The sequence below is a fragment of the Pipra filicauda genome, unplaced genomic scaffold (genome assembly GCF_003945595.2).
Source record: "Pipra filicauda isolate LSUMZ 115617 unplaced genomic scaffold, ASM394559v2 scaffold34_size3990699_pilon, whole genome shotgun sequence".
NCBI classification, from domain to species: domain Eukaryota; kingdom Metazoa; phylum Chordata; class Aves; order Passeriformes; family Pipridae; genus Pipra; species Pipra filicauda.
The window spans coordinates 2,123,814-2,139,768 of record NW_024104476.1 but is presented as its reverse complement, the minus strand read 5'-3'; the positions used below and the strand labels follow the sequence as shown (position 1 = coordinate 2,139,768).

General features: G+C 36.5%; 1 protein-coding gene across 6 annotated transcripts in view; it reads right to left on the bottom strand.

The window, feature by feature from the left end:
* The window catches only part of ERBIN (erbb2 interacting protein), a 108,811-nt gene that overhangs the window by 32,516 nt on the left and 60,340 nt on the right, over positions 1-15,955 (bottom strand). For all 6 annotated transcript variants that reach the window (XM_027732362.2, XM_027732358.2, XM_027732357.2 and 3 more), the window contains 4 exons: positions 12,489-12,567; positions 11,629-11,718; positions 4,331-4,387; positions 233-296 (listed from right to left, as the gene is read on the bottom strand). In XM_027732362.2, coding sequence (XP_027588163.1) covers positions 233-296; positions 4,331-4,387; positions 11,629-11,718; positions 12,489-12,567 — 290 coding nt within the window. The remainder of the gene's footprint in view (positions 1-232; positions 297-4,330; positions 4,388-11,628; positions 11,719-12,488; positions 12,568-15,955) is intronic.

The window sequence follows — 15,955 nt, the reverse complement described above, 5'->3', positions numbered from 1 at the left end:
TTATCAGTACAGTAACCACACTATATGACAGACTCTTATTTTAAAATGGAAATATGTATTCATACTTATAATTTTATAACAGGCTACATAAAGTAGCATAAGGTATACATAATACTTGCTCAGCAGCAGAATTCTTAAGTTGATGTTTACATTTTCATATTTATTAAAAACACATCAAAGGACAAAGAGATTTATAAAAGATGCAAAGCTCTGTTACTAACGAAAAACTCACCACTTCTGTGAATTCATTACTTCCTAAGTCCAGTCTCTCCAACTGAGTCAGTCTGGACATGGTTCTGCAGAGGAAGGGAATTAAACAAAAATTACATCTAAGAAAATATCAGTTACATCAAGTCTTCCAGTATTCACAAACATGTATTATTTTAATCAGTATTACATAGTGATTTTTTTTTTAACTGGAATGATACGTGAATAAGGTAAATTTTTCACACACTATTCAACCAGACACATACTAATGATTGTGGAAACTGCTGATTGTCACACAAAGAGTGCACTGCAACTCACCCATAGATCAGTTTACAACAACTAAAGACCAGTAGAGTAATTTTTATGACAAAGAGTGAAGCATCTCTTTTGAGTGGTTCAGCTTTTCACCTTCAGTCTCAATAGGTCCTTTCAGCAGCCAAAGGCTGGTTAACGATATGTTTTCCTCTCAAAGAAAGACTACTGCCTAATGATTAGTTAAAACATAAAAGGCCACTATTGAATCACAGTAACCAACAACACCCTTCTCCCTCTCCAAGCTGCTGACAGAGTTGCTTCCATGTGATATGGTCTGGAACTCTAATTATTTCTCTTGTCATACATTAAATCAAATTACTAAATTGGATTTTGTGACACATCAATACTCTTCAAGCTAACTGACAGCAGAGATTAAATCAATGACTGAAATAAAAGTAAAATCCATTATTTCAAGCTGTGTTACGAAACGTTTTTCCTCCATTTAAGCTTATTTTGGAGACCCCCCAGAGATTATCGATCACTGCACATGGTGGACTACACTGCATACTTCACAGTCAACAGCAGTTCTACCTAGAAGTATTTTCAAAGGGGCTATTAATCCCTCATATGACATTATGTTCCATATTTATTTAATAACAGATTTCCATAGAACAATAAGTAATATCTAAAACTTTTACATACACACTACAACTGGGTAAATACCATAGAATCCTGCAAAAATTAAATTAAAGAGCTTCTAAATGGTACAGTCTTTTATATTATCAGAATATATCTATCAACGCTAGTACCTATAAGAAACAACTGCATGAGCACGAGATGCTCTATGCAGCTATGCAAAGCTTCAGTTCTTCAAATACAGTAAGCTCTACAGCTGCTCTGAGTACACAGTTAAAAAATATTATATAGAAAAATGCCTTATTTATCAAAACTAAGTTAATGTGATTATTGATACTACTTATGAAATAATCTCCAAGAAGGAGACTCAACATTAGCCTATAAATTTGATTTTCATTACATTATAATTACACTGGGGAAAAACGAGGAATTTAGCATAAGTAGGTTAACACATGACCAAGAGAAAAGTAGAAGCCATTATTTGTACATTTTTTGTATAGAATACACAGGCTTCAAAGGAAAGTCTTTAACTCACATTCCTACTGTCTCAGAGAAGGAAAGAACGAAAACATGAAAATGCTCCTTCTAGAAAATTCTGGGAAACAGTTCTCCCATTTCCTGAAGCTAATGAACAGGATGAAAGCTGTTAGTCAACTGCTAACATTCTTTTCCCAATTCTAACAAAAATTATACAAGTCCCTCTGAAATACTGCATAAGCTGAATCTCTCAAAGCTTTATGAGACCATGCCAATATCAACTTTAGTGCCGTATGTTCCTAACAAATTTGAGTCTTACAGAAGCACTGTTGAAGACTCCTTTTAAGTATTTAACACAGCATTCTGCAGCTTTCAAAACTTTATAGACCACGCCATGCAAACCAATGTTATGCAACACTGACAGGATAACAAATTATTGATTTGGGGCCCTTTTTTTCCTTGCCAAAACATCTGTAATCTGGCAAACACATCCACTCAACTATAAAACATACACAAATGTGTTTGCAGGATGAAGGTCTCAGTAATATTCCTCCCTTTCCCCACTGCCTGCAGAATCCACAGCACTTTCAGCTATTCTTTGACTAGTGTCTCCTTGATTTTCTGTATTGTTTATAGACCAACTATGCCTTCAGACAAAAGGCAAACAAGGCTTCAAATAATGTTAAGGCAGCAGGAAAATTCCATGTCAAAGGAAGTGGAAACAAACGTTTACTACGTCACTGAGTTATACCCACTTCTTTCTTTGACACAGCGCTATGTAAGCCCTCCCATGAACTGGAAGTCTCTTTCATAATTCATATTATTAAACTTGCTGTCAAAACAACCCAACATTAATGGATCTAGTAGTCTAAATTATGTCTCAAATTTTGATGACCCATACAGACAGCTTCACTGAGGTTAACACTATAGCTTACTTCAAGGGGCATACAAGAGGTGTGTGCGATAGCAAGATTGGGCTCTGAATCACTGTAATTACACTCCCAAATAACTTCCTTCTTTCTAAAAAGCTTACTCTTTTTATTGACAATTAAGCCACAGAAGCTTAAAAAAATAACTTACTATATTTCCACTGGACCATTTTCCCAATTTACCTGCCAGAGAAATGCCTCTAAAATAGTAACGGTTTTACTCTCTTTTCAGTAGAAATATTTTCATCTATCTCATTAGCATTTTAATGCTGCCAGTTTTGTAGTCTCTGCTGTAGATAAGCTCCAAGCAAAATGATGCATTTGGCATAAAGCAAGGTTGATTTAATGTGTTGGCATTAATTACCCATTTTGATTAACATTCTTTCAAGTGCTTCATGTTTTAGTGCCAAAAATTATGTGTGTGTTTTACTCAGCAAGATGACTAGTTTGATTTTGTAGAAATTTATCCCAATACATTTCTCATTACAAATAGGAAAGAATTTGCTGCAAGAATGAAAATATTAAAAAGGTGAAAGTCATAGGAAAACATGAAAAGACAGTGGTATTCTATAGCAAAAATATTAGCATGTATTGCTCCATCTTACTAGACAAAAAAAACTCCTTTGGATTTTATATATATATACACTGTATAAAATGTTCCACTAGAGTACCAGAACAGAATAATAAAGGTGGCAGCTCAGCATGTACTGTTGATCATTATGGAGGTGAAGCAGAGGACATCTTCATGATAGCTGCTGATTAGTTTTCCAGCAAAGAATGAAACTTTGAAAACACTGAAGTCAACAAAAAAAATTCCCAGTAGCTTCAACAGAAAGTGTGTTTGGCTTAACTACATTACAGAATTTGTTTAAAAATCTCTTATCAATACAAGAGTAAACTACACTTTTAACATTCTGCATGTAATTCATGCTGTTAGTGTTAATTATGGCAGTTAAGGTCATAGTGATCTTATAAACAAAATCTGTATTAGCTGTAAGCTTTAATTATAGCTACTGTTTCTCAGTTGGGAGTAACTTCATTTACAGAGCTACGGCCTTAAACTACACGCTCTCAAACTACACGCCCTCTAGTTTTTTTCAACTGAAAATCAGTGATAGTATGAAGAGCCAAAGAGGATTGAGAGCACGAATGAGCAGAATGCTTCAGTCTTCGAAGATGCAAATTCACGCTTTCTGATGCTGTACATGTCATTTCAGATACAAGTTCTGGCACCTTTATATCGCAGACTCTGCCGTATAGTATCTAGGCACGCAAAAAGTGAATCCTAAGAGAACATATTCCTTGGTGATGTTTATGCATATAATTAGCATTGTACTTGAAGGGCTGGAAATTCACAATTCAGCCTACTATATGCAAGTCTCTCCTAGCATATAAGCTGGAGAGAGTGAATATTCAATTGTTAAGTCCTCCTCCACAAAAACTTATTACATCCACCAAAACCAACACCTCTCTAGCAATTTCTGTTGCCAGAGGAAGACCCTTCTTCCAGTACACCACAACAAATTCATGATTCTACAGCTGGTTATTCACATCCTATCTTTGGGATCTGTTTCTCTTTTCATTGACCTTTTATATCTTTGTTAAACTGCACAGAGCTCCAGAGTCACAGCTGGAAAATTCAGAGCACTGCTCTTGTTCACAGAAACAGGAGGAACTGCATCACCATCGGCCTGGGCTTGTTTGATGAAAAAAGTGAGAACCACAAGGCACGGATTAGAAAGATACCAGATTTTACGAGAGAGGTACAACTGGATTTACTGTTAAAGCAAATGCTGTAAGAATTTCTAAAACTATACTATACTTACTTTGGCAATATTTTTAACTGGTTTTCTCTAAGTTCCAGTATCTGAAGTTTAGTTAATCTGTAAGAGAAAGACATAACAAATTATCATGATAATCTGTATTTTATGACAAAACCAATCTCTGAACTTAATCATACTACTGAATTTAAAAAAATCTACAAGTTTGAAATTTTTTTTCTCTAACATTACACATACATTTTGTGCAAAAATTTGCATGTTATTTGAAATTCATTTATTTGCTGGGGTTTGGTTTTAGTAAAGCAACAAATAAACTAGATCTTGCCAGCTTTTCTGAACCTGTTTGAACACATTTGTTTTCCTTTATCCCAAAGATTTTGAAGCACTTCACTGGATCAATTACAGGTATATGTTATCATATATAGAAGTACACAGGAAGCATCAGAAAGGCAGGATCACTTTGCACAATTTAAGATGTTCAATTTCTAATACTGAAAATGTATTAAACAATTTAATATAAAAAGCCTCATCAAAAGAATACCTGTGGTCTTCCATTGGATTAAAAACAACCTTTACCAATTAATTTTGGATTTCCTTCCATATTCTCTTTCTAGTCAGCTTCTTAATCCATTTTGATATTTCTGTTAGAAGATGGTTTGACCTTTCTTTCAGTAAATCTTTGGTTGCAAGATAAATGATCTCTAAATCCCAAACTCAACTGCTTGGCCAAGGTAAGTTCAAAGCAGTCCTGACATACAAGCAATGTACCATTCCCAGAGAATTTTTTTGTATCAGGACAGCAAGGACAAGATTATACTTGTTAAACAAAACACAGAAACTGAGTTTGGTTTAAACACAGAGAGGATTGTAATGACAATTGTAATGAGTTCCACATGTGACCCAATGACAGCCCTCATACAATACAAAATAGGGCATTAAGCTCCCTGACTCAGAAAGGAGCTTAGTGAATAGACCAGTCTTTCCTGAAGGTGCTTAACTAGTGCATTGTAAGGACAGAGACAAACCCCTTAATTTTTACCAAGTTGTAAGAACTATATCTAAAGTAGAAATAAAAAGCTAAAAACAGTATCTACTTTTCCTCTAGACATTCATTCATTTTTGGATTAGTTTGAAAGTAGCCATGCCCAGAAATAACCTAAGATGTAAGAACCACCTTGAAACAGAGCAGAGGTCAGTGTATCCCAGCATTGCAAGCAGTACTTGCCATCTGGTAGCAATTGCTGGAGGGCAACCTCCTCCTTCCAGCTTCTACAAAGAGCCCCCAACAACCATCCTAACAGTGCTGAAAGAATACCCTAATATAAATCCCATTCAGCATAATATCATCTCTGTTCATCTAGGACATAAGTGGGAAGGACTTCCTCGCTGTCTTACCTTACCTGTACCCTAAGATACCAATCTGGTACAAAACAGAAGAACCCCCAGATGTGAATGGTCATTCTGGGCTCTGATTTCTGAACCAAACACTGCATTAGGCTTCAGCTGGCGTTTTGCTTGGATGACAGGGAAAACAGCTACAGAGTCTGTAGTTTTTCTTCACAACATTTGTATGCAGTCAAATTGAATGCAGTGGAAGCAAATCTCCATTCATATGTAAACTATAAATATGCACACACACACTTTGCTGACTTCATCCAGAACTGACAGAATAGCAGAATTGACTGTACTACACCTGTAATAAGCTAATTCTGCAAACTGAAAGACTGTCTTTGGTGACAGAAAGGTTCATAGCTTTATCACCTTGTTTCAAGTTGTCATAGTTTGAAATTCGCCCCCCCCGAGAGGCTGGGGAGGCTCAGAGGTGACTGGGTGCCAGGGCAGTGTTCCCTGGAGAGCCAATCACTGTCCATGTTGTTCGCTTCTGCTCAAAATCATATATCACAGCACCAGAAATGGTTGGTAGTTCTGTCTTGGTTGTTTTGCTGTTGGTGTCTGCTGTGTGTGGGTGGACAAGGCCAAGGGGTGGCTGGGCTCCCTCTCTTCCTCTGCAGGGGGGAGAGGGGACCCCTGCGACCCCCCAACTCAGCCTTTGGCTAGAATTAGAGTCAGCATTTGGAGTGTGTGCTGTGAAGGAAGGGATTCACAGCACCTGAGGTCAGAGGAGAGAGGGAGGCTTTGCAGCCAAGCCCTCTCTTCCCCCTCCTTTTCTGCAGTGAAGCTGTAGAGGGGGGCTTTTTCTTTCCCTCCGCTGTGAGTGGAGGAGGGTCTCAGAATTGAAGCTGAGTCAAGAGACTGGGCCGCGGAAGTAGGCCCAGCGCTCGGGAGAAGAGTCCCAGGCGAAATTGGAGACGAGCCAAGAGCTTGAGAGTTGCCTGTCGAAGCTGACCGGGGGCAGCTGAGAACTGATGTGGAGGAATGAGGATTCCAGGATGTGGATGCTTGATAAGCTAAGCTACACTGCAGCAGCCTATGAACTGAGGGTGGGACACCGAGAGGGAGAGATCACCAGCAGCAGGAGAGCAAGGACTCAAAGCTATCTTCTCGGACTTCATGAGGAAGAGAGACTACAACAAACAACTGCTGGAACTTGGTGAGGAGGGAGCGTTCAGGAGCCCAGAACACTCCCACAGCAAAAGACTGTGTTACGTATCAGCCTTAAAGGCTGCTCCTGGACCAAAGTTAAAGGAGGGGCTTGAAAGGACTGACTGATAGTAATGTAATACATATATATATATAGTTGCCTTTAGTTTGTATAGTATTTATTTGTGTAAATAAATGTATACTTCCCCATTCCCCTACAGAAGCCTCTGGCCTGAAAGTTTCTCTCCGGTGTTAGGATAAATTGTTGAGAAGGTGTGGGAGAAGCCTAAAAATTGGATTTTAGATTTCTAATGTGGCTCAAACTGCCACACATGTACTGATCTTTCTTCAGCTAACCCTAAGAAACCGAAGATACAAATTGTGAATTTCTTATGTTTCTAGGGAAACATTCTCAACTTCTGGTTAGGAGATACAGGCTGTGTCTAAACTAGTAATTTTCTTGCAGTAACTGATTAGAAATATCGGACTGAAGCAGTTTGCACTTCTTCCATTATGACTGGAAGAGCTAATTCAAGTTTAAAATAATAACACACATCAAATACTCAGTCTAGCCAACCTTTAAACTGCTGGTGCTAAACATCCAACATCAATCCATGCTAAACACCTGAACTACAATAATGGACTTGAAAAATTGCCGTTTAATTTGGACAAGAAATACAGAGAACCACAGGCACAGAAGTCATAATAGCGGAATATATATTACCTGTGCCATTCTGTCACAGAGATTTGTCATACTTCTACAGAAATATTTAACTTCTGAACTTGAAAAACCCATCACCACAGAAATATTTGCAGCTAAGCACAAAGCTGCAACAGGTATTATTACTAACTGAAAGTACACCTTCTGTAATGGTCTAAAGATTACTTTTTCAGTATTGTTCTTTAATTGTAACCAACTTAGCCTACTTTTAAATTGCAGCTCAACTTTTAAAAAAAATTAAATCTCTATCTGAACAACTTGCCAGAAGATCAACAGTCTCCTTAAATCTGATTTCTTAGAACTATACTATCTGTAAAACATATAAAAGAAACATATAGCAGGTAAACTTAGAAACTTGCTGTTCAACAAGCAGTCATTCCTTGGAAAGCTAAAAATATTTCATAGGGAGATGTTCCTTATTTTTCACCTTCTTTGCAGTTCTCTTAAAGCAGAATATTTTTATTTTAAATTGTAACTAAAATATAAAGGCAAGAGGACTGAAATGTAGTGATCCTGTAGCAGGTTGCATGTGCAAAACTTTCAGCAAAAGATCTACATACACATACGTAACTAAATTAAGTCCCTAATTTAATTATCGCTGTACATTTATGTAAAAGATATCTCAAAGTAGATACTACTAAAAACATCTACTACTGCAAATACTACTGGCAAATTGTTGAGAAAGAAGATTTAAAGTAAATTAATTGCGACATCACAGTAAAAAGCCTCTGGAAGCAATATCCCATTACAGACAACATTCTCAAGAGTGTTTAGAATGACACTGAAGACAAAATCCTTGCTTATCTTAAACACTCATCAGCAAATAATGTTTCCCTTCTAAAAGCCTGTCTCAAAAATGAGCACACAGTGAGTTTCAAGTTTAGAATGCTCTGCCTATATATTCGTGTACTTAAATGTAAATATACATGATACATTTTGATACAACAGGTATGGTTTTCTTAGGTAAGCATAATCATTCTCAGATTTCTGTGCATGGTAAAAAGGCAGATGTGATCTGTGCCAATATCAGTGCATTCAAATCAGAATTTGGGAGTGGAGGAAAAAACCCCACTTTATTACCTGAGAATTCCAAAGGAACAGGCACATTTAATCAAAAGCCTGATGATTTTTAGTAACTCTAAGAGTCTGAACCAGTACAACTGAAGGACAGCAATACTCATAAAAAGGGGAAAAAAGATTCAATAATCTTGACTTTAAAAGTATGCAAAGCTTTACCACAAATTTTGAAGGTGAGAATAATGCATAAAGGTAAATGTAATAAAATGCTGCACAGATATATATTCTGCATTATAAGAAGTTTTCTTTCCCAAGCATCAGGCTGAATGTTACCAACAGAGGTTTTCAAAGAAGCATTGTGGGACAATCCTCTTCAATACTTTTAATAGCAATCTTGTAGGATTGGAAAAATGTTTAAGTTGCCTGATGTCACAGATTATACAGTGATTTAACAGGACACTGAAGGGAAAAACCTGTACAACCTTAAGTACTAAAACAAAATAGGAAAAGGACAAAATGACATAGCGCAAAGTCAAGTACGTATGATTTCCTTGTAGGTATCAGCCATTTCTAGCTGAACTGTCCAGTACATCAGACAGTCACGTGGGAAATGATACTAGGCAGCTGCAAAAAAGGATAATTGGAACACTAGAGCATAACCACAGGCATTTCCAAGAGAAACAAGAAGATAATCTTGACACTGTACAAGTGTCCCATGAAGAGATCTCAATTTAAATTTTAAATATAGCTATATAGGTCATCATTCTATGTCAAAAATAAGATGAATTAAAACTGAAATTTTTTCCAAGATATATTAATATAATCAAACACACAGAAAAACCTACCACATCAGAGGCTAACAGAACTTTGTCTATCTGAGGGATATGTGAACACTAGAAAAACAGGAGGTAAGAGAATGGGGGACAACACTTATAAGAAATGACAAAAATTAAACTGTGGAACCAATGAATATGAACAGCCAGAGAGAAAGCAATGTGGAAGCAAGGTTTCTAACCTGAAACAGAGCACAGAAACTTTATTAGTTGTCATATGTATTGGCTTAGTTTTTAGGAGGCATTATTATGTCAATAGTTGTCAGCAAGAGTGGGCAACAGAACTCAGTTACTTCACATGTTCCCAATGAAATGTAATAGCTATAAGGCCATATACAAAAAAATTAATGCACCAAACTGGAAGCCGAAGGTCTGACCTTTATGGGAATAAATATCCCAAAAGCTTCTACCAGAGCTTTTTTGTTTGTTTTTAAAAGAAGTATTCCCATATTCTAAAGTACAAGTTAAAAGACTCGGCACTAGAAAGTGTTTATACCTAGTTGTAAAGTTGTGGGGTGGCAGAGCAGTCTCACCACTTACAGAAGAGAAGTACTCAATGTCAAAGGGGTCTGAACCTTACTTTGAAATGGTATTTTATTGATTCATTGTTTTCTAATTTATTGAATCTAAACTATTTTTTCCTTAAAGAATAGTATGTGATCTGTACAACACCATTATTAGCAGGTAAACTTACATACATCCATACTCTGAATTCCTTTAAAAACAGATTATGAGAGAAGTCACAATTTCAGATTCATTCTCCTAGTTACAAGCTAGGATGCTACAAGTCACTGGACTTTAAAAACCAAGGCAGAATTCTTCATAACTATGAAGAGAAACACCATATTGGAGAATTGGCTTTCAAATTGTCTTCAGTAACCAATTTATTCTTACATTGTTACTAATTAACTTCACCATTTCACTAACCATTAAGCAGTACAGAAGCTGACAGTTGTGAAGAAAAAATTATAATGAGGCTTTTTAAATTATACTTAAGATTAGCTACTTAAAGGATCAACTGTGTCAACCTGAAGCCTTACATTTCATCTTAGTTCCTGTTTTTTAGTAAGAAAATATTGCAATTTGGTTAGACTATTAAAAAACAGAACAGAAAAAAGTATAGGCAACCAAGATTATGTACATTCCAGATATTTCTTCTTCAATCTTAATGAGGACTTTTGAAATGCAAACTTTGTGTACTAGAAACAAGCACAATAATTAAGGTCCTGCATAATAAACAGCTTTTTTGTTAGCCGAGTGTGTAACAGATCTGGTGTTTTTAATCGTTCATCAGGGAATGACTAACAACTGGACAGAGAAGAGCAGAGGACTAATAAACTAATGGTCACTAGTGGAGAGCACCTCTGCTCATCTTCCATAGTACATCTCTGACAAACGGCTGCAGCACTATGTCTGGGGGATTTGCCAGTCTCTTGTAAACTGTGCTGACCCAAATATAACCATATAGCATAAGGCAAATGTTTTCACACAGCCATATGACTGCTTAACTAACAGATGCTTGCTGGACATGGAGAGGGGCAGATGACGACAATCTAGGAAAAGAGAGCAAAAGACCAAGGAGGGGGAAACAGCAGAAATTGCTAAAATCAGCATGATAAGAAGAACATGAACTATGCTCATCTAGGAGTTTTCCTTTCAAGAGCATTACCCTTTCACTTTTGCTTCCAAGATTTAATCTGTTTTCAGACAGAGGAGTTTAGTATTTATCTTGTATTCAAGCTTTACATGCAACAGTTTTGCATAATCAGCACACCATAAATATGCCAAGTTTTTCAGAAATATTCCTGACAATAAGAGACTTTAGAGAATTATAGTTGTGCATGAAATAATTTGTGCATCCAGTACAGGACAAGTAGAATAACAGTTGTCATTACTTGCTTTGCTCCAATTATTACATGACAAACAACCCAAATTTCAAAAATACTAAGTTTCTCATGCTTACCAGACTTGTGTTGTAAAAGAAGCAAATATGTGAATGAATTTTATTTCTTGGCTCTTCATAACAATTCTGTCTGTCTTTCAGAAGTCAAATTAAAAACTGCTGATACAGATTCAGGGAATTTTTTTCTGTAACTATTATGTGGTATAAATGGATTCAAAATGTACACTTCTTCCTTTCCTCTAGTACGCATTTTGCTTCAGAAGCAGCAGAAACTGCTCTGCAAAAATTCAAAACTATATGCAGATATTAAGTTTCATATTCCACTTACCTGCCAAAATTGGCTGGCAAAAACTCAAGAAAAGCATCATTCAGGTACAGCTGTGTTAGGTTTAATAGTTGAGAAAATCCATCTGGAAGCCTATATAGAAGTAAAAAAATGTAGTGCCTTAGTTTCAAATACATTCAAGGCATTAAGTCATATTTTCTTAAGCAACGGTAAAGTACTGAAGTCCTACATACTGATAACATTAAAATAAAGGGGGTGAATTTCTACAGAATCACACTAGACACCTGTTCTCTGTAAGATTAGTTTCATAACTATTTTAAGTATTGAGAACAACATCTACAGGCAATAAAAACTAGAAATAAATGTAGTCTTGCTATGTATTTGTGATATCCTGACACTTAATGTGGAGGAGTCATTCATTAGAGACAAGAGGATAGATTAAAACATACACAAACACCTTTTCTCCCTGGAACAGTTACGTTGGGCAAGGTTTGTATCTCTGGGAGTGCTACTTCTGGACCATTAATTTTGTCACTATAGGAAGAGACAGGAAAACTACTCATACAAGCTAAGTTTGAAAAACAGTGGTAGGAGCTTTAGAGCAAAATTGATTTTTGTTACCAGGAAAAAAAATTCTTCAGATATTTCTCTACATTCACAGAGAAGTGAATGATTTTAACCACCTGAGAAAGCTACGTGGTACAGTGTAGGACTGTCCACATACCTATTAACTTGGGCAAAATACTTTAATGAAATAGCTAGTCATATTGGATCACAGTGCAAGAGGTTAATGAAGATATTTCTCAGGTAACTCTGCCCCTTGCCTCCAAGGGCTGGGACAAGTTCAAGACTCAGCAGTACTTGCATAAAATATAAAACATCAAAAAAATTTACAAACTTACTTTGAAATGGGATTTACGCTTGCCTCAATAACTGTCAAGACTTTACAGTTTTTTATATTTTCTGGAAACTCTTGTATGCCTGCAAGACATAGAAAAGGGTAGGAAAACAGCCTGAAATTATTAGACTCCATCACATGCATAAAAATGAGGTACATAAAACCACTAGCCATAAAAATTTTGATTCATTTAGCAACCAGTGGACTGGTTCTCTGATGTTTCATTTTACATACACTTTTCATTAAAGAAATACTCTTGTGCAATATCAATTCTTTTACTATTCTATTCCTAAAGTTTTTCATGTTGCAGTTTAGCAGGCTAGAGACACACAGTACACTAATAATTCTCACTGCTCTCTGGAATGTACTTAAGATCCGAACCTCAGCCCTACTATTATTTATTAAAGAAAAGGCATTTATACACATGGTAGAATGAATGGCTTGTTTCCTGTGAAATGGTAAGGCTTCATATCTTTAAGTATGTGTACAGCTTCATGGTTCTGAACAGATATCCCAAAACATGACATGCTTGCTGCCAGCTTCTAGATTATTTGCAGGGAAAGACAAAAAATGCTGCAGACGCACTTACGTCTGAAAATTAAAACAATAGGGAACCTCCTCTTTTTCCAAGGTTATCACCAGAAATGCCAGAGTGGAACTGCAATCCCCAGATCTGCCAAACTGATATTTATCAGAAACTGATAAAGCAGGTTTTGAATACAGAAGACAAGTATCCACCATGTCAGAAGGAAATCAGTATTGAATCATTCTACTATTCCAGACTTTCACCTCCATCTTACTACACTATAAAAAACCCCAAATAAAACCACTGTTGTCACAACTGCAGTTGCTTTTCCAGTGTATAACCACATTCCTCTTATATGCTGGGACAGGTGTTTTTATTTTAAATAACTTTGTCATAAGTACAGTAACCATTTATAATGACATCCTTCCACTGGGATTAAAAATACACTGTTGTTTCCAAGAAAACCCCATATGCTAAAGTTTAAAACAACTTTTTTTCAGGTAACAAATCTCAGCTCTTTGTCTTTCCATTAATATGTGTAATTGTGTCTATGAGTGCTTTATCAGGTATGTGCGAAGGGCAACCTGAACCCACAGAATGAGACCACTAAGAAGGAACTATACTCTGTGGATGCTTGCTTTTGAACTAGTGAGAGGATGAAATTTCATGCTGCTTTAAGTGACAAAAATAGTCCAGCTGCAGAGAGAAAGACAAGGGCAGTGTCACTTCTCACTCAGATTGGGAGGTGGGACTTGGTTATGTCTCTCCATGTATCTGTTTTGAGAACATGTGGTAAAGCATCAACTGCTAAGTAATATTTTCACTTACATAAGAAACTGCACAATTATCTGATGCTAGCTAAGAGTTTGGTTCTTTCTGTTTGTGCAGAAACAAGACTGACCTGGTATATTAGGACTTAAGAGGTGGCAATACCCCCAACAAGAAAAATAGTGACAAAACACATACTTTTACCAAATAAGTCAATTGGCAATGCTGAGTGGCAAAGTCACCATGCTGACTCTTCCATAAATTCTAATAAAGCAGGATTACCATTTCTTTTAAAGTAGACTTTTAGGTCTTTCTTGACAGGAACTTGTTTGTCATACTGATTAATTGAAACTATTATTTTTGACTCATAGCAGTATTGTACTCTGTTACTGAGAAGTGAAAGGCATGAAAAGCACACTAAGACATCCAGTTAATCCAGGTATTTAAACACATCTAAGTATCATTGATCTTTTTGGGAAACAGCTTTCTGGACTCAGTAACAATAAAATAAGAAGCAGAGGGAACCAGGAAGAACTGAGCAATCAATGGTAATATAGGCCAAGATTCCTGACACTTCTGGTTTACAACCACACATCTTCATGCATATGCACATATGTGTAAATAAAAATTTAGCTTTATGTGTGTTTGTAAATATACACACATGAGTTCAGCCATGTGAAGTTTCCTGGGACTGCAAGTGGAGTCAAAGCAGAAGATGGCAGCAGTGGATACTGATTCAACTCACGTCATCACTCAGTACAAAATCAAAATTAAAAAGGTAATATTCATAATGTAATAAAGTTTCATTTCTGGAAAGCAGTAATGGTATTTTAAAGTCCAAAAAAGATTAGGAAACTACCACAGAAAGACTACATTTGTACCTTACCTATTGCTGTCATATAGTCTTTGTACTAAGAGAAACACAATTCCAAGAAACTTAACTCAATTCTGGTTATAGCAAGAAACCTCTTTCAGCAAACAAGAATATCCATACAGATGGAAAACATCTACCATGACACAATATTCTGAGCCTGTAGAGATGAAGTTACGGATGATTCGTATGAAGTGGCCTTCTAGTGTCTAAGAAGTACATCAAGACCTCTTTATTGCTGATGATACAACTTCATCTTCTTAAAATAAGAATCTAGATCAACCAGAGTAAACCACTGCTAATCTCTTCCTTGGAGGCAGAGTTGTGTCTCAGACTCACTCTGGGCCTTTAGTTTTGCTGTTTGAATCATGATGTGAGATTCTCTAAGCTTAGTTTTTCTTAAAGATTGTCACACTACTGGCCTCGGCTTGGTCCTTGGATGAAAGACTACTCCCGTCCAACATGTTAAACCTTATGTTTTTAATATTAATATTAGTTTCCATTGCCTGTGTCAAGAAGTCATAGAAGCACAGAAGGTTTAAATTTGTGATAACTACCTAGAAAACAAAACACAGCACATCTGGTAGAGAGGAGGATGTCAATGTAAACTTACTCTCAAAAGAACAGCCAAATAAAATGTTAGCTATCCAAATACAGACATGTTAAATCAGCATGCTTTTGTACACAGTTGGCGGACTCTGCAGTAGTCTCATGTTTGGCTATGCCTTGGGCAAGAGGCAGCAACAGTTTTAACAACAAATTAACAACAGAAATTCAACTGACAAGAGAAACCTAACAATGAAGGAGGCTGAAAGTTTAATTTTGCTTCCTCTTTGAGCCAGGATTATTATGGTACACACCATCTTAACCAGCCTCACTCAATAGTTTGGTGTGGGTAAATGGCCATCATTCCAAAGAGCAGCCTAACTGGAATGACAGCGTGAAATACACCTAATATTTGTAATACACATTCAGAAGACAGGGGAAAAAAAATAGTAGAAAAATAGTAGACTGCTACTCTCTACGATGCGATAAGAAGTTGCATTTACTAACTGGCTATGTGACAACCTTCTGACAACTTGTCCTCAGCTATACTCCTGCATGCTAGAAACACACAATTACTGTTGGATCAGTATTCTTTTGTTGTTCCCACCAAGAAAGCAAATTGAAAATGCAAGTAAGAAAGAAGAGTAAGTAAGAAAGTAAGTAAGAAGGCAAAGAGACACTGGAAAAATATATGAGGGATGGAAAAAGGGTTGTAGAAAACACCTTTTAAGAGGATCTGTTCCTTGTTTCTCTCCTTTCC